This window comes from Balaenoptera acutorostrata, chromosome 3 (assembly GCF_949987535.1).
Source record: "Balaenoptera acutorostrata chromosome 3, mBalAcu1.1, whole genome shotgun sequence".
NCBI lineage: Eukaryota > Metazoa > Chordata > Mammalia > Artiodactyla > Balaenopteridae > Balaenoptera > Balaenoptera acutorostrata.
The window spans coordinates 146,201,283-146,229,185 of record NC_080066.1 but is presented as its reverse complement, the minus strand read 5'-3'; the positions used below and the strand labels follow the sequence as shown (position 1 = coordinate 146,229,185).

At 35.4% G+C, this 27,903-nt stretch overlaps 1 protein-coding gene across 7 annotated transcripts in view; it reads right to left on the bottom strand.

Moving 5' to 3' along the window:
- Positions 1-27,903, bottom strand: part of GPHN (gephyrin) — a 634,333-nt gene that overhangs the window by 117,736 nt on the left and 488,694 nt on the right. For all 7 annotated transcript variants that reach the window (XM_007184311.3, XM_057543176.1, XM_007184307.3 and 4 more), the window contains one exon: positions 7,421-7,558. In XM_007184311.3, the coding sequence (XP_007184373.1) occupies positions 7,421-7,558 (138 nt within the window). The remainder of the gene's footprint in view (positions 1-7,420; positions 7,559-27,903) is intronic.

Genomic DNA, 27,903 nt, shown 5'->3' with positions numbered 1-27,903 from the left:
GTGATGTGTATAAAATTGATGACTGATTAAAAAAAGAAAAAAAAGAAAAGATACATGCACCCCAATATTCACAGAAGCACTATTTATAATAGCCAAGACATGGAAGCAACCTAAATGTCCATCAACAGATGAGTGGATAAAGAAGTGGTGTATATACACAATGGAATATTACTCAGCCTTAAAAAAGAATGAAATGATGCCATTTGCAGCAACATGGATGGACCTAGAGATTATCATATTAAGTGAAGTAAGTCATTCAGAGAAAGACAAATATCATATGATATCACTTATATGTGGACTCTAAAAAAATGATACAAATAAACTTATTTACAAAACCAAAATAGAGTCACATAGAAAACAAATTTATGGCTACCAAAGGGGATAGCGGGTGGGGGGAGAGATAAATTAGGAGTTTGGGATTAACGTATACACACTCCTATACATAAAACAGGTAAACAACAAGGACCTACTATATAGCAAAGGGAACTATACTCAATATCTTTTAATAACCTATAATGGAAAAGAATCTGAAAAAGAATACATACACACATATCTGAATATATATATATATATATCTATATCTATATATATATATCTGAATCACTTTGTTGTGCACTTGAAACTAACAGAACATTACAAATTAACTAAAATTAAAAAATATTTAGAAATGGGAAAGGACTTGAATAGACATTTCTCCAAAGAGGTATGAATAGCTAATAAACATATGAAAAGACGCTCAACATCGCTAATTATCAGGAAAATGCAAATCAAAATCACAGTGAGATATCATCCCACACCCATAAATTGGCTACTATCAAAAAATCAGAAAATAAAAAGTGTTGATGAGAATGTAGAATAATTGGAATCCTTATGTAATGTTGGTAGGATTGTAGAATAGTGCAACCAGCATGGAAAACAGAAGTTTCCTCAGAAAATTAAAAACAGATATGATTCATCAATCTCACTTCTGAGTATATATCCCAAAGAACTGAAAGCAGGGTCTTGAAGAGATATTGGTACACCCATGTTCATATAGTACGGCTATTCATAATAGTCAAGAGTTGGAAGCATCCCAAATGTCCACCAACAGATGAATGGATTAACAAATGTGGTGTATATATCTAAATACTGTCACATGGCACAACAGACCTTGAGGACACTATACTAAGTGAAATAAGCTAGCCACAAAAAGACAAATACTGCATGATTGCACTTATATAACATATCTAATGTAGTCAAATTATTAGCAATAATAAGTAGAGTGGTGGTTACCAGGGGCTGGGATGAGGAGGAAAAAGGGAGTTGTTGTTTAATGGTAAAGAGTTTCAGGTATCCAGTATGAAAAAATTTTGGAGATATGTTTCACAACAATGTGAATGTACTTAATGCCACTGAACTCTAATGGCTAAGATGATACATTTTATGTTATATGCTTTTTTTTTACTACAGTAATATTTAAAAAAGGAATGAGATACTGATACATGTTACAACATGGATGAACTTTGAAAATATTATGCTAGGTAGAAAAAGCCAGTAATAAAAGACCACATATTATATGATCCCATTATGTGAAATGTCCAGAATAGGTAAATCCATAGAGATAGAAAGTAGGCTAATGGTTGCTTAAGGCTGAATGGTGGGCTGTGGGGATAGGAGGAGGATGATAGCTAAAGGGGATGGGGATTCTTTTTGAGGTGATGAATATGTTCTAAAACTGACTGTGGTGATGGCTGAACATATCTGTGAATATACTAAAAACTTCTGAACTGTATAATTTATGTGGGTGAATTATACTGTATATGAATTGTATTTCAGTAAACTTATTTTTTAAAGGGCAAGAATAAGAGATTTTTTTAAAAAGAAGAATATTTCTCTCATTTTACCATACAACTATATATAGAAGAGTCAAGAAAAGTCATATTTGAAGCACACATATACCATCTGGTCTTTATAGATCTTTAAAATATCTTGGAAAGAAAAATAAAACATTTCATCTGGAAAGAAAGAACAGCTTCATGCTTAAGGTTATCAATATAAATATAGTAATAGAAAATTGGCCAGATTTTTATTTTGTACTCACGCTAAATATAGGGATTTCTATCTTTAAGGTAAATTAGATCCCTACTGGATTAGTTCTGCTTTTGGAGTTGTTATCAAGTTAACCTACCAGCAGAACTTATGTCTCTTCAAAGAGAAAAACGTGCATTACTTCAAGTTTTTTTCTAAAAGCCTAAGGCAAGGGAAAGGATTTGAAGAGAAATACGCAATTGATTAGAAAATGGTAAGGGCTCCCAGCTGGCAGCAAATACTTGAGAACTGAAGGAATAAATGTTAGGTACACCCCTCTGTTACAGCAGCAACTATATCCATATATCTCAGTAGGATTCACGGATTAGACAACGGATAGCTCTTCCAAACAGTCAATATTACATTTCATTCAATGATTGACTTTGGAACTTAAAGAGTATATAGTAGTGCTGCAAATTACTTTATCACATGGGGCAGTCTCTCTTGCATACATAGAAATATTTAGATAGATGTTAAACCATCTCTTCTCTTTGCCCGTAGGTGGAGCCCAAGTATTAGTGTTGAATAAACTTTGGGCACGTGGTTTTAGAAAAGGAGCCAGGCAGCAGTAACTTCTCAACTAGATATTATGACTGTTTAGGCACTCATAAAGCCCCCTTGTGTGGGGGAGTTATTTTTATAGTTACCCAATTGAGTAAAATTAACTCACAGAGGAATCAGACCTATAATGCTGGCCGAATTATTCCTATGTCACAATCAGGTAGACTAATCTACCTATTTCATACCTCCTTCTATGCATATCATTATATATTTTCATATATATTTTTTTCTTCTAAAATATATTATGAATATATCTTGCTTTAGGTCAGAGACAGGGAGAACTACCTCTGTTGTGGTCAATATTCTAAAAAGGATACTTCACTGCTTTAAACTGAGTTCAGTAAACTTAAAGCTTCCTCGTCTAGAATTGCTTAAGTCTTTTGTGGAAATACAAAGAACTGAGGTCAGCGATGCCAAAGTCTTTGGTCATGAAATCTTAAAAAAAAGCCTAGCGCTTATAAAGTAATGCTCCTAAGAAAGCAGAATCCTTTCTATTCAAAGATTATAGTTTTTCCATTGTTAACTGAACGATATTGGGGATTACAGGGAATTCTAGAATATTTTAATCTGCCTTTCAGTAGCTAGTACTGTACCAAGTGTGAATTTGTAATGTGTTCATGTCATGTATTTTATAAGCAAAGATGAATCATAAATGGTAGTCTTGCAAATATTATCTTCTACTGGTATTCCTCTCCCAAGAAACCAAAGTAAGGTATTTATAATCAGTGGAGCACTTGCTCCTCAAAGGCCTTGCTTGCAGATAGGAGCTGAAAATAGTAGATATGCTAAAGGGCAGACCAGAGACAATAGAAAATTCACCTGTAGTCAAAATAGATTAAAACAAACAAACAATACACTTTACACATCTAGGCACTTACTTTAGAAGAATAATTTTCATACTGATTTGAGACGTATTCTGCTATAATGGAATGAACAGTAGACTAGGAGTCAAGAATCCTAGGTTCTAGTTGTTTTTAATCATAACAATTTGTCTAACTCTAAGAACATTATTACACCTCTTTGGTCCTAAATTCCTTTGTCTTTAAAGTAAGAGAGACTACCTGATCTCCAAGTTACCTTCTTATTGTAATATTATAAGCATTTAATACATTATATTGTAACATTCCTTCACAGAGTTACCCTAAATATATGACCTTGAGAGCATCACTACCAGCACTTCTGTATACATGATTTATTCTTAGTTTTCTGGGATTATTGTTGAACCTTCACAGACATATAAAAAGTAATTTTAGAGATCCTACAGTAGCAAACTGCCTCATAGATTCAGTGGTTCTGGATCTCTCTTAGGAAACATGGGCTTTCCTCTACAGGTTTCTATAATTGTAGGTGTCAGAGTATTTGCAGAGGCAAAATATTTGGGATTTCAGAGAACTGTGAAGGCCTTTCAGTCCTCCTCACCCCTATGAAATTCAATAGTTAGAGGTGCATCTAGTTGAAATCAAAATGAACTATGAAGGTTTGCTCATTAAAATGCAAACATCCTTGGAAAAGATAACATTTAAAGTATAGTGAGAATGAGTTTCTAATCTTTTTTCTGGGGAGAAATTGCTTATCTTGAGTAAGAGAATTACAGGCCACATATGACTCAAAATTCAATTTATAGTGATTCACATTTAGATCACTCAGCTTTTTATACCCATGTTGTTTATTAGGGCATTTATAAGAGAGAGTGATCAAATATGTCAGTCATTTCTATTATAAAACAAATGAACAAAGTGCTATGGGGACATGGAGGAAGGATACTTAACCCAGCTAGGGAAAGGGAGAAGTGGACACCAGAAATGTCTTCATGGAGGAGAGCTTCTTAAGCTTAATCTTAAAAAACATGTACTGGCAAAATGGGGAGATGTTGGTCAAAGGGTATAAACTTTCATTTATAAGATGAATAAATTCTGGGTATCTAAAGTAAGTACAGCATGGTGACTGTAGTTAATAATGCTGTATTGTATACTTGAAATTTGCTAAAAGAGTAAATCTTAAGTATTCTCACCATACTCACACATACACAGAGTAACTATAAAGTGGTAGATGTATTAATTAGCTTCATTATGGTAATTATTTCACAATGTATATGTATATTAAATCATCATGTTGTATACCCTAAATATACACAATTTTAATTTAGTAATAATGCCTCAATAAAGTCAGAAAAGAAAGAATACATAGTGGCCAATTATAAAGGGCCTTAATGACATATCAAGGAGTTTGAATTTTATCTGGAGGTTATGAGGAATACTACTGAAGAGTTGTATGCAGGAACGTTAATATCAAATTTGAACAGATTACTTTGGTATGAAATTGGAAAATGGATGTAAAGATGCTAATTGGGGGAGGGAAGCCTTTACAATAATCCAGGAAGTTAATAATAAAGACCTAAATTAAAATGATAGCAGTGGGGATGGCAAACAAGGGACAGATTCAAGAGGACGTAGAGGAAATGAGTATTGTAGAAGTAAAGAAAATAAGTTTAATATTGGTCATGTTAAATTTACTAGCAGCAGGTATACATTTGTTGTAAGAGTTTGGAGTCAGGCAAGGTCTGGGCAAAGATACAGATTTAGAAATCACTTAATAGTTGGTACTTGAAACAACTGGCACGTATGAGGTTATCTGAAGTGAATGTGTAAGATCTGAAAAGGGTCAGAGACAAACACTCTAAAGAAAGTTCATATTCAAGGAATTGACAAAGGAAGGCAAGCTTACAAAAGAGCCAGTAAAGGAGAAAATGTACCACATTGTTTATCTGTCCCTCTTCTGCACTACACAGTGAGATGCATGGGGTGGGGTTTTATTTTATTCATCTTTGCATTATCTGGACTTAACATGGTACCTGGAATTTAGATTTTTAATAGATAATTGTTGAACAAATTGAATTATGTTTCTATATATGGTGTTGTTTTCTAAACAACTGATTAAAGTGCCTAGGAGGTTTAATTATAATGCTCTTTTGCATTACAAATCGAGTTTGATCCAACTCAAAGGTTGAATGCAAACCTAACTATTATTTTTCATCATCATGCATGGAAACACTTGACAAGAAGTTAACCATCCATGAAGAGTTTGCTTACTTACGAGCGACAACTGATTTGATGAACAAATGAAGGGGAAACAAGCACATGAAAGGAAAAGAGAATCCACCTGACAGTATTTTTTTTTTTTTTTCTAGAGGAGAAATAGAAATGGCCATTTCCAGTTCTGTTTTTTCCTTAAAAGGACTGGAATTTCTGTCTAAATGTGACTTGGCATCACAGTGAGATTTTTCTAAGGACTGATGTTAAGAGAAACTACCCTGATATTACAAGAGGCCAGGGATGGTTAACTTATTTTTATAACACGTAAATTTTTTCAACTTAATTTTACATTCATATTTTCTGAAGATGTCTAACTGTCGCTTGACATATAAATATCTAAATATCTGCACTTAATAATAGAAAGAAACCTATTTCATTAAAATTTCTGAAATTATGTAGTTAATTCCTAACTCTCCACTCTAGTCAGTTTTATTATCTTTCCTTTAATGAGGAATAAAACAAAAACAAAAGAAAAGGTTTAAACCTAATGATATACATATCTAAAAGAATGTAAGTCAAAGATGTAGCATAGGTGTAAGTTATGTAAAAATAATTTTTGTCTAAGTCGGGTCAGGGATCAAAGAGCTAGAGTTTGGCATTTAATATTTCACTAGTTTTAGGCCTTTTAATTTTAACATAATTTGTTACTTTATCTACTATTGTTTTTTATATTTTAACACTGGAAGAAGAGCACTATTATGTAGTAAAAATAAGAATGTTAAGTCGTTTTTTCTTTTTTTTTCTTTTTTGGCCGTGCCACGCAGCTTGCGGGATATTAGCTCCCAGAACAGGGATTGAAGCCGGGCCACTGCCATGAAAGCACCAAGCCCTAACCACTGGACTGCAAGGGAATTCCCAAGAATGTTAAGTCTTAGGCCTTAATCCTATTCCTTTTCTGCTGTTCTGAGTTTGAGTTTTCTTGTAGAAAAATTATGGTGTCTGTATAGATGCTCTCTAATGTTCATTGAAATTTGAATATTTTATGATCTGTGAATAAAGTCCTTTATTTGTAAAAGCAATCCTTTTGTATTGTTTTTATCTGTATAACAAAAACAATTAAGAAACTACATTTTATTCAGATTGCACCTGAACTGAATTTTTAGAAAGGGAAGTAGTTGATTAAAAACTGAAAACACTGGGGAAAACTACCCTTCCATTATCTTTCCACAAGCTGGTCTCAATGTACTACTAAACTAAGAGCAGAAAATGAGAAGATATATGAAGCAGAAAAACTGAGATCAGACTGGTTGCTCAGTGATCCATAGATAAATTAACGTAGTATTTACATTTTACATTTAAAAATGTGATTTCCACAAATGAAAATAATTACAAGACACATTAGTTATCTCCCATTTCTGTCAGAAAGGACATAAGGCAGACTCACAGTCAACTATTTTTCTCACTCAGTGCTGACAGCCCTTTCTTTAGAGTACTGGTATTTTGATGAACAGGAGAAACACTGTTGACTTTCTCCTTTTTTTTTTTTTCTTTATGTAAAGGAAGCTTTATGGGTATTTTACTCTGTATACCATTAAGATTGATCTTAGAGTTGAGTAGAAATAAGAAGGAAAAAGGAAGATGATAATAATTGCAGTAATGATTAATAACATTTTTCTTTCAGGAAAACTGTGTATTAGTGTTAGATGAATCTTATTTGGAAAAAAATGAAAATAAAAGGCAATGGGCAAATATAACAGTACCTCGGTAGTTGATGATTTCTGTCCCAAGCACCGGAGTCATCTCCAGGACTGTGATAAAGGCTTTGTCCATAGATGTTAGAGGAAAAGGAGACATGCGGTGTCTTCTAGCCACCTTGGTGATATCAACAGCACTGTGACCTAAACAGGAAGACAATTAACTAAGAATATGATGCTGAAACACTGATTATAAAGTGGGAAAGGCTTATAAATATCAACAATTCTCAATTTCATGTGTCCAGAAATGAAGATTACAAGGTGAGAAACTTTTTCCTGCTTCCAAAATATAGCCTGCTTTGGTGGAACATTAAATCAAGTTAGTAATGTTACATCATGTATCAAAAGTTGGTGAAATTTAATGATGATATTGGCTAATCCTTTTTGAGTGCTTAACTATGTGTCATGGCACTATTCTAATTAATCTTCACAACAACCTAAAGGGAGCCATCATTATTATCCTTTATTACAGATGAGGAAAAAGAGGTTTACATATCTTGGCCTAAATCGCAAAGCTAGAAACTGAAGAGCCAGGATTCAAACCTAGGTAGCCAGGCTTTAGAGTCCATGTCCTTAACTACTATACTAAAGTTTGAACACTTAATGAGCTAGTTAGTGAAATGAAATATACAAACTTGAATTTATTTAGAATTTCATAGGAAATTTTCTTTCTTCTAAAAACATAGAAAAATATTATTTACTCACTCCCTATGTAACCTTATCTAGTCTCATGGCATTAATACCACCCATACACTAAACCCCCTAATTTTATATCTCCAACCCCAATCTCTACCTTCACCTCTAGACTTATATGTCATCCAAATAGCTGGTGGATAACAGCGTATATCTACAAGCTTATAAGTCATCAAATATGCACTTGAATGTGCAACAGGCAATTCAACCTTAACATGTTCAAAATCAAACTCTTGATTCCCCACCCTCCTAACCTACCTGCACGATGTCTTATTCTCTTGCAATTCCCATCTCAGTAAATAGAAACTCTACTCACTCAGTTATTAATCCAAAACCTTGGTGACATCTTTGATTCTTCTATTTTTGTCAGAACCATATCTAAACTACCATTAAAATGTCTCTAGAATCTGATCATTACTCACCATCTCTACAATTATTACAATAATTGGAACCATCATTTATTTCCTGGGAAATTGAATAGTGTCCTAACTTGTCTCCTTCCTTCTATCCTCATCCCATTACAGTTTATTCTCCACACAGTAGTTACAACGCTCCTTTTAAACTGTAAGTTGAATTGTGCTAATCTCTGCTCACAACTCTCCATGACTTTCCATTTCACTCAGAGTAAAATCTTTGCTATGGCCCTCAAAGCCCAACATATAGCCTACACTGTTCTCTTCTATCATTTCACCCTTATTCAATGTGCTCTAGCCAAACTGGTTCCTTGCCTAAGGATGCCAAATACATCTCTCTTTAGGGTCTTCATACTTGCCATTTCCTCTACTTGGACCATTCTTCCCCAGATATTATGGTTCCATTCATCCCTCATTTCTTTCAGGTCTGTGCTAAAGTATCACCTAATCAGAGGCCTTTGTTAAACATCCTATATAGAATATTACCTACCATCACTCTCTATTCTCCTTACCCTACTTTACTTTTCTTCATGGAAAAAAAAAATATATATATATATACATATACACATATATACACATATATATTGATATCTATATACCTATAATATATATTTATACTTATTTGTTTATAACCTTCTTAGTAGAATGTAAGCTCCATGACAGCAGCAACTTTGTCTTTTTTATTCACTGTTGTCATCCCCTATACCTAGAACAGTATCTGGCACATATTAGGCAATAAAAAATAAATAGTTGTTGACTTAATAAATGAATCATTTAATGACAAAAAGGAACTTCTTAGAGCACAATAAACAACTTGGCCCACGCATAAACAACTTGGCCCAAAGGGTAAACATAAAAGGAGTAACTGCAAACACTGTTGCTTGGCTGTTGTAACTGATATCCACAATTCCCTTCTTCCGTAGCCACCTTTCAGCTAAGACTGGCCATATGATATAGTTCTGGCCAGTGAGATGTAGGAAGAAGTCCCTGGGGCAGGCTTCCTACTACAAATAAATAGATAAAGAGATAAAGCTTTAAGAGGAGAGCATGGCTAGATACTGGGAGGTGCCGTAGACATTTTTCAACCATGAGGATAGAAACCCACACATAAGTATTGGAAACACGAGAAGAAAAAGAGGCCGAGTCTCTGATGACAATACTGAGCTGCTGTACAAGCCCTGGACTGCCTGCCTCCAGACTTTTGATATGTGAGACAAATAAGCTCCTATTTCTTTAATCCACCTTATAATGATTGTATATATCCCTCTGTAGTCTGTAAGTTCCTGGTCACTGCAATTTATTAAATTTAGTCCTCCTACCCAAACCCCAGCAGCTGCTTCAGACATATTCACTGAACTGACTTACAGGAACTGTCCCAAAGAGTTTTCATTCTAAGACAAATGACATTGTCATAAGCAGTCAAAGAAAAAGACATACAATATGCTTATACTTATTTCTCACCCATGGGTAATCACAAAATTACAAAATTTTCAAAGCCTGAAGGACCTTAGAGATTATTTAGTGCTAAATATGTAAAATTTTTTCTACTTTAAGGTGAACACTTAAAGAAGGATTATGTATGATTTATCATTTACCTATAATTGAAATGTAAATTTATTCATAACTCACTTTCACTACAGTCCCTGCCACGTCATTAAATATCAATAAATACATATTGTCATAACCAGTGTAACTGAAGAGAATGATAGATAGGTGTTTCTATAAACCCTTTTATTCGGGTTTATAGATCTCAGATCTGATCTTTTCTAAGATATTCTTTACTTTCTTTATGGTGAAAATTGTGTACAATCTTATAAAAGCTGTGCTTTTAAAATGTTTGGTTTCTGAGGAGAAAATTGCACTTTATTAGAAAGCAAGTTTGATTATCAGTGATAACACACATCCATTCAACAAATATTTATTGAGTGCATTTTATGAGCCAGGCACAGTTACACACTTGGTATACACAGAGTAAGATACACCCTGCCTTGAAGAATGTTTCAGCTCAGCAGAAAGGAAAGACATGTAAGTGAATAAAAAAATAAGAGCAGGAGGACAGTAAACCACCGGATGGTTCTCTAACTATAGAGATTGATACTTTTTTTTTAAAATTTATTTATTATTTATTTTTATTATTTATTTTTCGCTGTGTTGGGTCTTCGTTTCTGTGCGAGGGCTTTCTCTAGATGCGGCAAGCGGGGGCCACTCTTCATCGCGATGCGCGGGCCTCTCACTATCGCGGCCTCTCCTGTTGCGGAGCACAGGCTCCAGACGCGCAGGCTCAGTAGTTGTGGCTCACGGGCCTAGTTGCTCCGTGGCATGTGGGATCTTCCCAGACCAGGGCTCGAACCCGTGTCCCCTGCACTGGCAGGCAGATTCTCAACCACTGCGCCACCAGGGAAGCCCGATACTTTTTTAAATTGGAAATTGCACACCAATTTCCACCAGCCTGGAAAAATCTTTCCTGTCTTTAAAATAATTTTGTACCTTGTTTGTATCTTTCTTATGGCACCTACCACTTTCTATCTAATGTTATAGACATTTAAATATTTGTCTTACCTATGCTAGTCTATCATAAACTCCCTGAAGGCAGAACCTATATCTTATTCATCTGTGTATCTTTTGCTATTTTTAGAGCAATGCTTTCCTTATACTTACAGTAGGTACTGAATAAATACTTGAGGTATGAATGAATAGCAAATCCTTCAAACAAAGCTAAAAGTTGGGAAGGAAGATTCAAAGTGGCGCCTCCTGTTCTGCCCTTTGCTTCTCTAGGTCCTTTCACATATTTATAAACTCTCTGCCACAAAGTGACAGATAAATAATCCAGAGTGCTAGATAAATAATCCAAACTTTGATGCTAATGGGTTAATATTGGTCCCTCACTAAACTATTTGCATGTTATCACAGGGGCTTTCTGGATATAAAATAAATTAACTGAAAGAAATGTCTCAAAGGAGGAGTATTTTAATTCTCTGGCACATTAGCAGATGTGTGTGTGTGTGTGTGTGTGTGTATGTGTGTGTTCTCAACAAGTGTTCACTGAGCACCTTCTATGTGCCAGGTGGCTTCTTCCCACTCAAGACCCACCCACGGTCACATAGTAGAAATAGCTACTTCACCAATAAAGAAGGGCTAACTTAGTTGTGTAAATATGAGAAAAACAGTATTGTTACCTTCTACACACAAGAATAAAATGATATAGATAATAGCTGCTCTTTTTAGAAATTGAAGTATAATTTACAATGTTGTGTTAGTTTCAAGTGTATAGCTAAGAATATATATATATTCTATTTCAGATTCTTTTCCATTATAGGTTATTACAAGATATTGAGTATAGTTCCCTGTGCTATACAGTAGGTCCTTGTTGTTTACCTATTTTATATACAGTACTGTGTATATGTTAACCCCAAACTCCCAATTTATCCCCCCCCCCCCCCCACTATCCCTTTTGGCAACTGTAAGTTTGTTTTCTGTGTCTGTGAGTCTATTTCTGTTCTGTAAATAAGTTTATTTGTATAATATTTTTAGATTCCACAAATAAGTGATAACATATGATATCTGTTTTTGTCTGGCTTATTTCACTTAGTACAATCATCTCTTGGTCCATCCATGTTGCTGCAAATGGCATTATTTCATTCTTTTTTATGGCTGAATAGTATTCCATGTATGTGTGTGTGTGTATATATATATATATACACACACAACATCTTCTTTATCCATTCATCTGTCGATGAACATTTAGGTTGCTTCCATGTCTTTGCTATTGTAAACAGTGCTGCAGTGAACACTGGAGCACATGTATCTTTTTGAATTAGAGTTTTCTCTGGATATACACCCAGAAGTGGGATTGCAGGATCACATGGTAACTCTTATTTTTAGTTTTTTAAGGAACTTCCATACTGTTCTCCACAGTGGCTGCACCAATTTACATTCCTACCAAGAGTGTAGCTGGGTTCCTTTTTCTCCATACCCTCTCCAGCATTTATTATTGGTAGGCTTTTTAATGATGGCCATTCTGACTGGTGTGAGGTAATACCTCATTGTAGTTTTGATTTGCATTTTTCTAATAATTAATAGCTGCTCTTTTTATGTAAATAGAATTATCATATAACATTAACATACCTAGTTCTGTTGTATCCCTCACCACATGTAGGATGACTATGTGACCATGTAAGATTCCATTTAACAAAAGACTGTAGCTAAAATAAGTTTGAAAACCATTGATCTAGGTGATGCAGTACTCTCACTTTCAGATCAAAAGTGGATAAGCCATGCTTGAGGGACAGCACCAGGGACACACACACAGAGCCACTGGCAGCTGGAGGCACAGGCTGAGGATGCACAGCACTCACATGTATAGCTCAGGGGCTCTTATGCAGGCCTCCCATGGGCTGGCATGGGGAGGCCCATTTTTAGAAGGCATACATTTCCAAAATAAATCTCATAAGCAAATAGTTATGTTTCCTTCTTTTGTTTCCATTAAAAAAAAAATTCAACTATTTTTTGATGTTGACACCAGTGACTGACAAGAAGCTTTAAAATGAAAGCTTCACAAAATTTAAGAATAGTTGTCTCTGACTTCTCCTATTTTGCAAGTTAAAACCCCAAAGCACTTCTAACAGTCCTGGGCCACTGAAGAACTGACTCAGACAGGAAAACGCACCATGAAATGTTCTCCCCCACACCCCAGCCCTCTTCTTGATTCTGAGCTCAGCATAGAAATCTGATAGAAGAGAAAAAAATTGGGGAAAAATAGTATGCACTTTTGTCTCTGAAGGCCAGATGAGTTATAGCCTAGCAGCCAGTTTTCATTGAGTGGTCCATAAAATCCATTTACAAAGAAGTAGGAAAGGAAGGAAAGAATAATTTTTAAAAAGTAAGAAGGTTATAACAAAAGGAAGTTAGGGTTTTGGACAGAGAAAATATCCAAAATTTGGATACAGTTTTTCCTATAAAGCAAAAGCTATTTCCCGGCCACAAACATATTCTGATAACTACCTTACAAATGAATACCAACAGTCACAAAGATAATCTGTGACGGTACTAGCTCCATTCAATTTAGGTAAACTACTGGGTTGGCCAAAAAGTTCCTTTGGTTTTTACGTAAAAATAAAAGACATACTTTTCATTTTCACCAAGAACTTTATTGAACTACATATTCACTGTTTTGTTCCACAACCCTCTGCCATTATTCAGGCAACTTCATAATTCCTTCGTCCCAAAACTTTTTATCTTTTTGAGCAAAGAACTGTTCCAGGTGCCTTTTACAGTCTTCCAGAGAATTGAAATATTTCTCATTAAGAGAATTTTGTAAAGACCAAAATAAATGGAAATCTGAAGGTGTAATGTCTGGTGAATACAGCAGATGAATCAGAACTTCCCAGCCAAGCTCTAACAGTTTTTTCCCGGTCATCAAAGAAACATGTGGTCTTGTGTTATCCTGATGGAAGATTATGCATTTTCTGTTGACTAATTCTGGACGCTTTTCGTCGAGTGCTGCTTTCAGTGGGTCTAACTGGGAGCAGTACTTGTTGGAATTAATCATTAGGTTTTCCGGGAAAAGCTCATAATAGAGGACTCCCACCATATACACAACATCTCCTTCTTCGGATGAAGACTGGCCTTTGGTGTGGTTGGTGGTGGTTCATTTAACTTGCCCCACAATCTCTTCCATTACACATTATTGAACAGTATCCACTTTTCATAGCCTGTCACAATTTGTTTTAAAAATGAAATGTTTTTGCTACGTTTAAGTAGAGAATTGAGTGAGGAAATACGGCCAAGAAGGTGTTATTTGCTTAATTTACGTGGAACCCAAACATCAAAGCGATTAACATAACCAAGTTTGTGCAAATGATTTTCAATGCTTGATTTGGATATTTTGAGTATGTCGGCTATCTCCCACATGGTATAATGTTGATTGTTCTCAATGAAAGTCTCGATTTGATCGCTATCAAGTTCAAGTGGTCTACCCAACCGTGGAGCATTGTCCAGCGAGAAATCTCCAGTGCAAAACTTCTCAAACCACTTTTGACATGTTCCATCAGTCACAGCACCTTCTCCATACACTGCACAAATCTTTTTTTTTGGTTTCAGTTGCGTTTTTACCTTTCTTGAAATAAAAAAGCCTAATATGCTGAAAATGTTGTTTTCTTCCATCTTCAATATTAAAATGGCTACACAAAAATTCACTAATTTTGGTAAGTCTTTTTTTAAATGCATGCTGATAACGACAGCTGTCACAATACAATCTAACAAAATTGTTTCAAATGAAGTTAAAGACAACTAAGCCCTACTAGAGCCATCTTATGGAAAAAACCAAACTAACCTTTTGGTCAGCCCAATATAAAACAAAACAAAACAAACATATGGAAATATGTGTCCTACTGAGAAGATTATTGTGTTCAAAGAAATATTTACTTAAACTTATAATAGTTTTTAAAAATATATCTTTATTGAAGTATAACTGCTTCACAATACTGTGTTAGTTTCTACTGCACAACAAAGCAAATCAGCCATATGCGTACACAAGGCCCCGTATCCCCTCCCTCTTGAGCCTCCCTCCCATCGTCCCTATCCCACCCCTCTAGGTCATCGCAAAGCATTGAGCCAATCTCCCTGTGCTATGCTGCTGCTCCCCACCAGCCAACTATTTTACATTTGGTAGTGTATATATGTCGATACTACTCTCACTTCGCCTCAGCTTCGCCCTCCCACCCCATGTCCTCAAGTCCATTTTCTATGTCTACCTCTACTGCTGCCCTGCAACTAAGTTCGTCGGTACTATTTTTTTTTTTTTAGATTCCATATATATGTGTTAACATACGGTATTTATTTTCCTCTTTCTGACTTACTAAACTCCGTATGACAGACCCTAGGTCCATCCACCTCACTACAAATAACTCAATTTCCTTTCCTTTTATGGCTGAGTAATATTCCATTGTATATATGCACCACATCTTCTTTATCCATTCTTCTGTCAATGGACATTTAGATTGGTTCCATGTCCTGGCTATTGTAAATAGTGCTGCAGTGAACATTGTGGTACACGTCTCTTTTTGAATTATGGTTTTCTCAGTGTATATGCCCAGTAGTGGGATTGCTGGGTCATACGGTAGTTCTATTTTTAGTTTTTTAAGGAACCTCCATACTGTTTTCCATAGTGGTTGTATCAATTTACTTTCCCACCAACAGTGCAGGGGGGTTCGCTTTTCACCACACCCTTTCCAGCATTTACTGTTTGTAGATTTTTTGATAATGGCCATTCTGACTGGCATGAGGTGATACCTCATTGTAGTTTTGATTTGCATTTCTCTAATAATTAGTGACGTGGAGCATCTTTTCATGTGTCTCTTCGCCACCTGTATGTCTTCCTTGGTGAAAAGTCTATTTAGTTCTTCTGCCCATTTTTTAACTGGATTGTTTGTTTTTTTGATATTGAGCTCCATGAGCTGTTTGAATATTTTGGAGATTAATCCTTTGTCTGTTGTTTCATTTGCAAATATTTTCTCCCATTCTGAGGGTTGCCTTTTTGTCTTGTTTATGGTTTCCTTTGCTGTGCAAAAGCTTTTTATTAAGTTCCATTTGTTTATTTTTGTGTTTATTTCTGTTACTCTAGGAGGTGGGTCAAAAAAGATCTTGCTGTGGTTTATGTCAAAGAGTGTTTTTCCTATGTTTTCCACTAAGAGTTTTATAGTGTCTGGTCTTTCATTTAAGTCTGTAATCCATTTGGAGTTTATTTTTGTGTATGGTGTTAGATAGTGTTCTAATTTCATTCTTTTACATGTAGCTGTCCAGTTTTCCCAGCACCACTTATTGAGGAGGCTGTCCTTTCTCCACTGTATGTTCTGTCTCCTTTGTCGTAAATTAGGTGCCCATATGTGCGTGGGTTTATCTCTGGGCATTCGATTCTGTACCATTGATCTATATTTCTGTTTTTGTGCCAGTACCATAGTGTCTTGATTACTGTAGCTTTGTGGTATAGTTTGAAGTCAGGGAGCCTGATTCCTCCAACTCCATTTTTCTTTCTCAAGATTCCTTTGGCTATTCGGGGTCTTTTGTGTTTCCCTATGAATTGTAAAATTTTTTGTTCTAAAACTGTGAAGAATGCCATTGGTAGTTTGAAAGGATTGCATTGAACCTGTAGATTGCTTTGGGTAGTATAGTCATTTTCACAGTATTGATTCTTCCAATCCAAGAACATGGTATATTTCTCCATCTGTTTATGTCATCTTTGATTTCTTTCATCAGTGTTTATAGTTTTGAGTACAAGTCTTTCACCTCCTTAGGCAGCTTTATTCCTAGGTATTTTATTCTTTTTGTTGCAATGGTAAATGGGAGTGTTTCCTTAATTTCTTTCTGATTTTTTGTGGTTGGTGTATAGGAATGCCAGAGATTTCTGTGCATTAATTTTGTATCCTGCAACCTTACCAAATTCACTCATTAGTCCTAGTAGTTTTCGGGTGGCATCTTTTGGAATGTCTATCATCGGCAAACACTGAAAATTTTACTTCTTTTTTTCCAATGTGTATTCCTTTTACTGCTTTTTCTTCTCTGATTGCTATGGCTATGACTTCCAAAACTATGTTGAATAAGAGTGGTAAGAGTGGACATCCTTGTCTTGTTGCTGATATTAACGGAAACGCTTTCAGTTTTTCACAATTGAGTATGTTGCTTGCTGTAGGTTTGTCATATATGGCCTTTATTATTTTGAGGTAGGTTTCCTCTATGCCCATTTTCTGGAGTGTTTTTATCATAAATGGGTGTTGAATTTTGTCAAAAGCTTTTTCTGAATCTATTGAGATGATCTTTTTTTTTTAAACCTTTTTTTAAAATTAATTAATTAATTAATATTTATTTTTGGCTCTGTTGGGTCTTCATTTCTGTGCGAGGGCTTTCTCCAGTTGCAGCGAGCGGGAGCCACTCCTCATTGTGGTGTGCGGGCCTCTCACCGTTGCGGCCTCTCCCATTGCAGAGCACAGGCTCCAGACACACAGGCTCAGCAGCTGTGGCTCACGGGCCCAGTCGCTCTGCGGCATGTGGGATCTTCCCAGACCAGGGCTCGAACCCATGTCCCCTGCATTGGCAGGCAGACTCTCAACCACTGCGCCACCAGGGAAGCCCGATCATATGGTTTTTATTCCCTAATTTGTTAATGTGGTGTATCACATTGATTGATTTGTGTATATTGAAGAATCCTTGCATCCCTGGGATAAAGCCCACTTGATCATGGTGTATGATTCTTTTAATGTGTTGTTGGATTCTGTTTGCTAGTATTTTGTTCACGATTTTTGCATCTATGTTCATCAGTGATATTGTTCTATAATTTTCTTTTTTTGTGATATCTTTTTCTGGTTTTGGTATCATGGTGATGGTGGCTTCACAGAATGAATTTGGGAGTGTTTCTCCCTCTGCAATTTTTTGGAAGAGTTTGAGAAGGATTGGTGTTAGCTCTTCTCTAAATGTTTGATAGAATTCTCCTGTGAAGCCATCTGGTCCTGGACTTTTGTTTGTTGGACGATTTTTAATTATGGTTTCAATTTCAGTGCTTGTGATAGGTCTGTTTATATTTTCTAATTCTTCCTGGTTCGGTCTTGGAGAATTGTACCTTTCCAAGAATTTGTCCATTTTTTCATGGTTGTCCATTTTATTGGCATATAGTTGTTTGTAGTAGTTTCTTATAATCCTCTGTATTTCTGCAGTGTCAATTGTGATTGTTCCTTTTTCATTTCTAATTTTATTGATTTGTGTCCTCTCCATTTTTTTTCTTTTCTTTTTTTTAACATTTTTATTGGAGTACAACTGCTTTACAGTGGTGTGCTAGTTTCTCTCCCTTTTATCTTGATGAATCTGGCTAAGGGTTTATCAATTTTGTTTATCTTCTCAAAGGACCAGCTTTTAGTTTTATTGACCTTGCTATTGTTTTCTTCGTTTCTATTTCATTTATTTCTGCTCTGATCTTTATGATTTCTTTCCTTCTACTGACTTTGGGTTTTCTTTGTTCTTTTTTCTCTAGTTGTTTTAAGTGTAGGATTAGATTATTTGAGATTTTTCTTGTTTCTTGAGGTGAGATTGTATTGCTATAAACTTCCCTCTTAGAACTGCTTTTGCTGTGTCCCATAGGTTTTGGGTGGTGGTGTTTCCACTGTCATTTGTTTCTATGTATTTTAAAATTTCTTCTTTGATTTCTTCAGTGATCTCTTGGTTATTTAGTAGTGCACTGTATAGCCTCCATGTATTTGTGTTTTTTACAGTTTTTTTCCTATAATTGATTTCCAATCACATAGCACTGTGGTCAGAAAAGATGCTTGATATGACTTCAATTTTCTTAAATTTTCTGAGGCTTGATTTGTGACCCAAGATGTGATCTATCCTACAGTATGTTCCATGTGCACTTGAGAAGAAAGTGTATTCTGCCACTTTTGGATGGAATGTTCTAGAAATATCAATTAGATCTATTTGGTCTATTGTGTCATTTAAAGCTTGTGTTTCCTCATTTATTTTCTGTTTGGATGATCTGTCCATTGGTGTAAGTGGGGTGCTAAAGTCCCCTACTATAATTGTGTTACTATCGATTTCTCCTTTCATGGTTGTTAGCATTTGCCTTATGTATTGAGGTGCTCCTATGTTGGGTGCATAAACACTTATAATTGCTGTATCTTCTTGGATTGATCCTTTGATCATTATGTAGTGTCCTTCCTTATCTCTTGTAACAGTCTTTATTTTAAAGTCTATTTTATCTGATACGAGTATTGCTACTCCAGCTTTTTTTTTGATTTCCATTTGCATGGAATACTTTTTCCATCCCCTCATCTTCAGTCTGTATGTGTCAGTAGGTCTGAAGTGGGTCTCCTGTAGACAGCACATATATGGGTCTTGTTTTTGCATTCAGCCAGTCTGTGTCTTTTGGTTGGGGCACTTAATCCATTTACATTCAAGGTTATTATTGATATGTATGTTCCTATTACCATTTTCTTAATTGCTTTGGGTTTGTTTTTGTGGGTCTTTTTCTTCTCTTGTGTTTCCTGCTTAGAGAAGTTTCTTTAGCATTTGTTGTAAAGCTGGTTTGGTGGTGCTGAATTCTCTTAGCTTTTCCTTGTCTGAAAAGCTTTAGACTTCCCCACTGAATCTGAATGAGATCCTTGCTGGGTAGAGTCATCTTGGTTGTAGGTTTTTCTCTTTCATCACTTTAAGCATATCGTGCCACTCCCTTGTGGCCTGCAGAGTTTCCGCTGTAAAATCAGCTGATAACTTTATGGGGATTCCTTTGTATGTTATTTTTTGTTCTTCCCTTGCTGCTTTTAATAATTTTTCTTTGAATTTAATTTGTTAGTTTGATTAATATGTGTCTTGGTGTGTTTTTTTCTAGGGTTTATCCTGTATGGGACTCTCTGTGCTTCCTGGACTTGGGTGACTACTTCCTTTCCCATGTTAGGAAGTTTTCCACTATCATCTCTTCATATATTTTCTCAGACTCTTTTTCTCTTCTTCTTCTGGGACCCCTATAATTTGAATGTTGGTGCATTTAATGTTGTCCCAGATATCTGTGAGGCTGTCCTCATTTCTTTTCCTTCTTTTTTCTTTATTCTGCTCCTTGGCAGTTATTTCTACTATTTTGTCTTACAGCTCACTTATTCATTCTTCTGCCTTATTGTTGATTCCTCCTAGTGCATTTTTCATTTCAGTTATTGTGTTGTTCATCTCTGTTACTTTGTTCTTTAGTTCTTCTAGATCTTTGTTAAACATTTCTTGTAATTTTCTCAATCTGGGCCTCCATTCTACTTCCAAGATTCTGATCATCTTTACTATCATTACTCTGAATTATTTTTCAGGTAGATTGCCTATTTCCTCTTCATTTATTTGGCCTTGGTGGTTTTTACCTTGCTCCTTCATCTGTGACATATTTTTTGCCGTCTCTTTTTTTTTTTTTTTTTTTTAATGAGTGGGATTGTGTTCCTGTCTTTCTGGTTGTTTGGCCTGAGGCTTCCAACACTGGAGTTTGTAGGCTATTGGGTAGAGCTGGGTCTTGGTGGTGAGATGAGGAACTCCATGAGATGTCACTCTGATGAATATTCCCGGAGGTCTGAGGTTCTCTGTTAGTCCAGTGGTTCGGACTCAGAGCTCCCACTGCAGGAGCTTCCACCTGACCCCGGGCTCGTGAGCCAAGATCCCGCAAGCCACTGGTTCACTTTGGGGTTCCTCCCATCTCCTTGGGCATCAGAGTCCCCCACCAGCAGTGAGCAGGCGCCCTAGTTGTGGGGGGACGCTCTAGATAATTTTCTGATGTGTTCGTGGGGGGAGGTGAGCTCCATGTCCTCCTACTCCACCATCTTGAGCTGATCAAATCTAAACTTATAACAGTTTAGCTGGTGATGTATGGTAATGATAATTTGTAGGTAGACTGGCTACTTTGAGAAAAATAAACTACAAAGTACTTTAGGATATGGGATCCTTATATATGGGAGTAGGGGTGGTGATGGGGAATGGAAGTCTAGACATATTCCCTACTCATAGATGTCCAACCTAAGCAAAGAGTAACAGGCTGAATTATTATAACATCTAAATTGACAGCATTCTTATATGATGGGTTTAATTTTCTGAAGTAGATTTTCAGGATTAAAGCAATTCTAAATTAGCCACAGATTGATGATCTAGAGGTTTCTCTAATAAGTCTAGGTTTCCATTAGTAAAACTTGTTCTTTTTATTTTCTCGTGTTTAGGTCCAGACATGGGGTTGATTATATGTGAGTTCAGAATCTTTGCAGGTAAGGTACTCAAAATATTATTGAGATTTCCTATCTTCCATGCAGCATTTATAATCACTAAAAAGACTATATATGATGTTCACTCAGGATTGCCATCATCAAAGACATATTTAAATACTAATGGCAATGTCTATGATGTACAAGGCCTTCAAAGGGACAAAAAAGTACAAATGGATTCCTTTCTACTGAGTAAACCAGGGATCTTTGTTATATAGCAGTAACCCTTTTCTTATGGCATGGCCATCTTAAATGAAGCTGTTCATACCAATGGAATGACTTTTTCCCACTTCAAATGCATCCTTTTTAACCTGCCAATTCTTAATATACAATGTTTCATCTTGGCTTGAAAATCCATTCTTTAAATTAGAAGTAAATGAAGATTGAGAGAATCAAAGAAAAAAAACATAAATGAAGAAAAGATGCTTTCAGGTGACAGAGTATAATAGAAACAAGATGTTCATGCAGGTTCTTCTTGATTGAATTCAAAACCTCAAGAGAAAACTTTATTCTTCAAAACAATCAGTAAAAGAGTTCTCCAAACTACTTAAAGTGTAAATCATTATTCATTCCTTAGATACAGAAAATCTCACGGGAGAGACCTGGTCTGCCCTATTAATATTACTGCCTCTATTTCCCGTTGTATTTGCAGCTTAAATTTCTTATATTTCTACTTCCTGGATCTTTCTGAACACAAACCATCGAAGACAATGAATAACTTTCCTAGGAAGCTTAAAAAGCAAAGGTGATAGTAATTTATTCAGGTTAAATAGCTAGGGCCTTTGGTAATTCAAAGAATGTGTGGTTCAGATATACAAAGAATTTAGTCTTTCATATAAACCTCAAATTAAGAGAAATCATGTCCAAAGCTCTAGGGAAACATTGGCAATAGTAGCATTTGTAGGCTCGGGTCTACAGGGCACTTTGTATATCTGAAAATAATTTCTTATATTGTTTTCAATTTAATAGCCTTTTTCTACTTGATTATTCAATGTTTTACTACTTGTTTTTTCAAGATAATGAATAATATATCTGACAAACCCTAAAAACCATGGCTGAGGGGATTGTGTTATTAGGATACTAACAGATAATACAATCAATTTAATAAAATAAAAATTAAAATCCATGAGCATATACTAATAAAGTAATGATTAAATAAAATTCTTCATTATAGCAGAATGTCAACTGATAAATGAAAAGAAGGAATTAGAAAGTCACCACTTGGCAACTATCATAGTAATAATTGGTTCATGCAAAAATCATCAATGGAACTAGAAGCTGAAAAACCTCAAGAAAAACAACATATTTATATAGTCTCAACATATATCCCCACAAGATTCTTATTAACCACAATAGTAATTTTACAGTGGAGAAATCTGACAGACACCACTTTAACCAAATGATCAAAGTTAATACCACTAGTAATGCGACAAAATGATATCATGAAATTCCTAATATAATGTACTAAGAAGGACACAAAATCACATATGAGGTATTACTGTCAAAAATGCATAACCTGAATCAAATCATCAGGAAACATCAGAAAAGTCTAAATTTGAGGGATAGCCTACAAAATAACTCTCTTATACTCTTCAAAAATGTCAAGGTCATGAAAGAGAAAGAAAAATTGAAGAATTGTTCCAGATAAAAGAGCCTAAAGACACATGATATCTAAAAGTTATGAATGATTCTGGATTGGATCCCAGATCAGAAGAAGAGAATGTTTTTTCCCTTTGGCTATAAAGAACATTATTAGAAAAATTGGCAAAATGTAATTCGAATAAGATTACATAATAGCATTATGGCAAGGTTCATTTCCTGATTTTGATAATTGTACTGTGGTTAGGTAAGAATATATTTTTTTCTTTTTTCTTTATTTTCTTCTTTTTTTTTTTTAAAAAAGGAAATATACATTTGAAGTATTAAGGGGTAAAAGGCATCATGTCTGCAATTTACTCATAAGCAGTTCAGGAAAATACGTATATTAATATGTAGAGAGAAATGATAAAGCAAATGTGGCAAAATGCTAACACTTGGGGGAATTTGGGTGAAAGATATACAGGAACTGTCTGTACTATTCTTGTAGCTTTTCTGAAGTTTGAAATCATTTCAAAATAAAAAAAATTAAAGAAGCTTTTTTCAATAGTCCCTTCTTTATGAAGCAATGCATGACCATTCTATTTTTTTCTGCAGAGGCACTAGAAAATACTATATCACAGGATTCTCATTGCATATTGTATTTACTACATATCTTACAGTAATTATACTTTGTAATATACATGTCTGTTTTCTTAACTAGATTAACAGCTCTTTGAGAAAGGAAAACATGTTTTAAGTCAAGGCCCAACAATATTGTGCACACAGCGGTCACATAGAAAATTTTTGATGAATGAGTTTCTAAATGCTTGATTTCAATCAGTCTAGAATACATAGATTGCCAAAGAAGATGGGCTGTAGAGATATATACATATTCTATTCTATATATATATATATTCTATATACATATAGAATATATATGGTATTCTAGAGTTTTAAATACAATTTCAAACTCTATACTGGTCATTAATTTCAATGTTCTTTTTATTAGAACTGCCCCCCTTTTAAAGACAACTGCAAACATTTGTTAACAATGAAGTGAAAACTAGGTATTCCTTCCTTTTCTCTACCTTTTTGTTAAAAAGTAGTGAGTCACTGTGGTAGGGAAAAGAAAAAGGAGAATAAGAAATATGATAATTATCACTTTTAGCTAAGGTCAAATAATCAGGGAAATGGAAAATTAGCTTTGTTCAATGCATGTACTACTTAGCTTGAAGATTAAATGATAACATTGTAAGCAACACTGTAAATAAATCCTTACAGGTTCTTTTTGAGATCAAGAAGTTTATCTACAGAAAAATTATAAGTCCAAAAGGAGGAAAAAGTAATTCATTTCCCACGGTCAAGTATGAACTGTCTTGGCAGCTGTCTTCCTTTGGCTTTTAATTTAAATTTGTCACATCAGGTAAGTTAAATATACAAAACTAAAAGTAAATAGGTAAAAGAACTGACAGAACAGTGTAAAAAGAGATGAAGTGAAAAAAATGGTATTAGAAGATATAATGATTAAAGAGAACAGCTAAAGTAACTCTAAAAAAGGATAAAATTATTTAAAAAAACTTTAAGTGTAGGAATCAAGTGCCAATATTCCTAACAAAGGAAGCAAAGTCTTTTTTTTTTTTTTTTTAATTTATTTATTTTTGGCTGTGTTGGGTCTCCGGTTCGTGCGAGGGCTTTCTCTAGTTGCTGCAAGCGGGGGCCACTCTTCATCGCGGTGCGGGGACCGCTCTTCATCGCGGTGCGCGGGCCTTTCGCTATCGCGGCCCCTCCCGTTGCGGGGCACAGGCTCCAGACGCGCAGGCTCAGTAGTTGTGGCTCACGGGCCCAGCTGCTCCGCGGCATGTGGGATCTTCCCAGACCAGGGCTCGAACCCGTGTCCCCTACATTAGCAGGCAGATTCTCAACCACTGCGCCACCAGGGAAGCCCGGAAGCAAAGTCTTTTGAGTTGAGGTGGCGTCAGATGATCAACAGTAGTTTTTCATGACTGTCTTTATAGGGCTGGATTTCACAACGAGGTATTCTTAAGGATGAGGGCTCTTGAGGAAGGTCTCAAATTGGGATCCCTGGGTTCTTGCCCTTACTAGCAGCGCTAGGGCTTTATATACATTAAGAATTGTGGGTATTGGTTGTAGCCATTATGGCAAAAGACCAGCTTTCAAACACAATCTTCCCCTTTTCTGCCCCCATCTTTCTTCAGATCTTTCTCTTTGCTTACACTATTGCTAATTACCTTTTGCTTCGCTGTTATCCTGGTTCAGGAATATAAACCTCAGAGCTTGGTTTATATTTCCTTGGTTCATTCCTGTCCTGCTATCTGATTTCTGGTTTGGTGCACTTTGGGTCTCTGAACTCTAGCTGCCTTTGTTAGGCTGCTAGGACCCCCTTTTTAACCTTCAGTAGTCAAAAAAGCTGACTGAGAATTCTCTTATTCCCCAAACAGGCTGTCAAGATACAGTTTCAGATATACATATATATCACGGTCTTTAGGCAAGTAGTAGATGTTAATTTGTATGGCTGAGAAAGGAAATCTTAGAACAGGTGATCATAGAGAATGAAGCAAATGTGAAGACTGAGTTAGTGCCATTGGTGAAAACAAATCTAGTTTTTAAGGTAGTTTGCACAATATGTAGATAAAAACTGTAGTTTATATTTATTGGGCACTTGACATGATCTAAGTCTTTCCATAGGCCTAAAAAGTAGGGTTAATTCACTACTAATTCTGCTGATATAAATGCTGTAGATTAAAAAAAAGTATGAATCATAGTATGACTGTAACTGTAGAAATAAAGTACAATCCAAGGTATATACTGGAAGAAAATAATTATATGTGTTAGTAGTTGTTATGTTTAAGTAGTAGGATGAGAGTGATTTTTTCCCCTACTTTTATTATTCAGATTCTTGACTGATTCTACAATACTCAAAAATATTTAATAAATGCTTTTTAATTTGAAATTATTATTTTCTTGGTCAAACCTAGTCAATATCTTCCAAACTCATGGTCCAAATTCTAGGGTTCTAGGGAAATTTTTCAACAGCATCTGATTTAATTGTACTTTTAACTATTAAAAGCTTCCTACTGGTCTAGGGATAAAGTTCAGGCTGCCTAGAGTAATATGTTAGGCCTTTCATGATCTGTTCTTTCTCTTCAACTTCATCTCTCTTTGCTCTTACACATACCCTTCTTCTAGCTATAGCAAACAATAATTTCTAGTACACAGCATGATTTTGTCACACATCTGAAACAACTGTCCTTCTTCTTGCAGTCCAACTAGCAAATACTTGCTTATTTTTTAAGACTATGAAGATAAGGTATGGGTTATATCAATATATGGTATTCTAATTCTTATGTTGCTCAAGTTAGAAATTGGGGGTCATTCTTGACTTCCTTAACTTCCACATACAATTTCTAATCCTGTCAATTGTGATTCCTTAATATTTCAAAAATCCTGCTTTATTTTTCTATTACTATTGCTTTCATTCAAACTCTCATCAGATTCCTGGTTCTGATCTCACCCTGACTCAATTTGTTCTCCACACAGTAGTAGACATTATTTCAAAAGCTCAAACTTGATCTTGTCATTTCCATGTTTAAATTCCTTTATTGGTCTTTGCAATAAGGTCCAAACCCATTAGGATGGCAATTAGGTTGTCTGTCTGCAAAAATTATATGGCCAATTGGAGGTCATGATCTGGTAACTTCTTCAGCCTCTTTTTTCCCTCATTCCCTTCTTCCTCCTCCTCAAACCATACCTCCTCCTCTATCTGCATGTCAAACTGCCTGGACCATGGTAGCCTCTCCATAAATGTTAAACACTTGCATTAATATTATTTTTTATAGAGCCATCAACTGAGATAAATAGCCTTAAATTCAGGTAGGGAGAACAGTTTGAATAAAGCCGCTCCATCTGTTCCTCCTCATCACTGTCACTCTTCTCTACCCTGCTCTGTGCCTTCAAGGAGCTGGTGTTTATGAATAGGACCAATGGCCTCCCTGTCCCTGTGTCTTCTGCTTGAGTTCAGCCAATGGGAAGTACTGGCAGGAGAGTGGTGAGCAGGAGAAGAGTACAGAACTAAGGTATTTCTTCCCCTTGGCCTCCTGTTAGTGGGAGCTGAGACCAGAATAGTAACTAAGACCAGACTGTGGAGGCCTCTGAATGCGAGGCTTTGGAGTTTGAACTTTATCATGTAAGCCGATGGAAAACCATTTACATAACTTTATCATGTAAGCCAATATTTTAAAGTTTTTAAGCATGGGTGTGATGCCCATAAAGATTTCTTGTAGAAAACAAATTCTACCACAGAGAGGTTAAAAGATTAGCTCAAAGTCAAATGTCTTAATAGACAGTAGGTCAAGATGAAAAGACCAAATTCCCAGATTTTGTCTGGTGTGCTTCCTCCTATCTTACACTAGGGGAACTTTCTTTGGTTCAACTTCATTTACTAAATATAAATTGAATACTCTCTCTATATAAGGCTGTTTATTAAACATTAGGGAGTGATGTTAAGGTAAATTAGATGGGATTCCAATTTCCATAATTTCATGGAACACACAAATCAGGCTGTGTTTTAAGGAAAAAGTAAAAAAAAAAACAACCTGTAAATACTTATGTTTTAATGTAAAAGCAAAATACTATGTATGATAACACAGAAAAGGGAATAATTAATTCTGATGGAACAACCTGCAAAACTTCATAGAGGTGGTAACAATTGCTTTGAGCTTTAAACAATAAGAAAAAGGTAGGAACATTTGAAACAGAATGAACAAAAAAAGAGAGAGAGAATTCTCATTTTAGAGAATGAGAAATTGTGTAATGAGGTTAGAGGTTGGATGGAGAGGATGAAATATAAGATATAAACTGGTTAATTCAGTTAGGACAAATTTTGAAGATGCTTAGAGTACTGTGGAAAATGGAGAACTATTAAAGACTTTTTACAGTAAAGTGATACATAAAAATGTAATTCTTGACTGATGGTAAATTGTAAGGAAGAGAGACTATAGACAGGCAGAGCAGTTAGTATGCT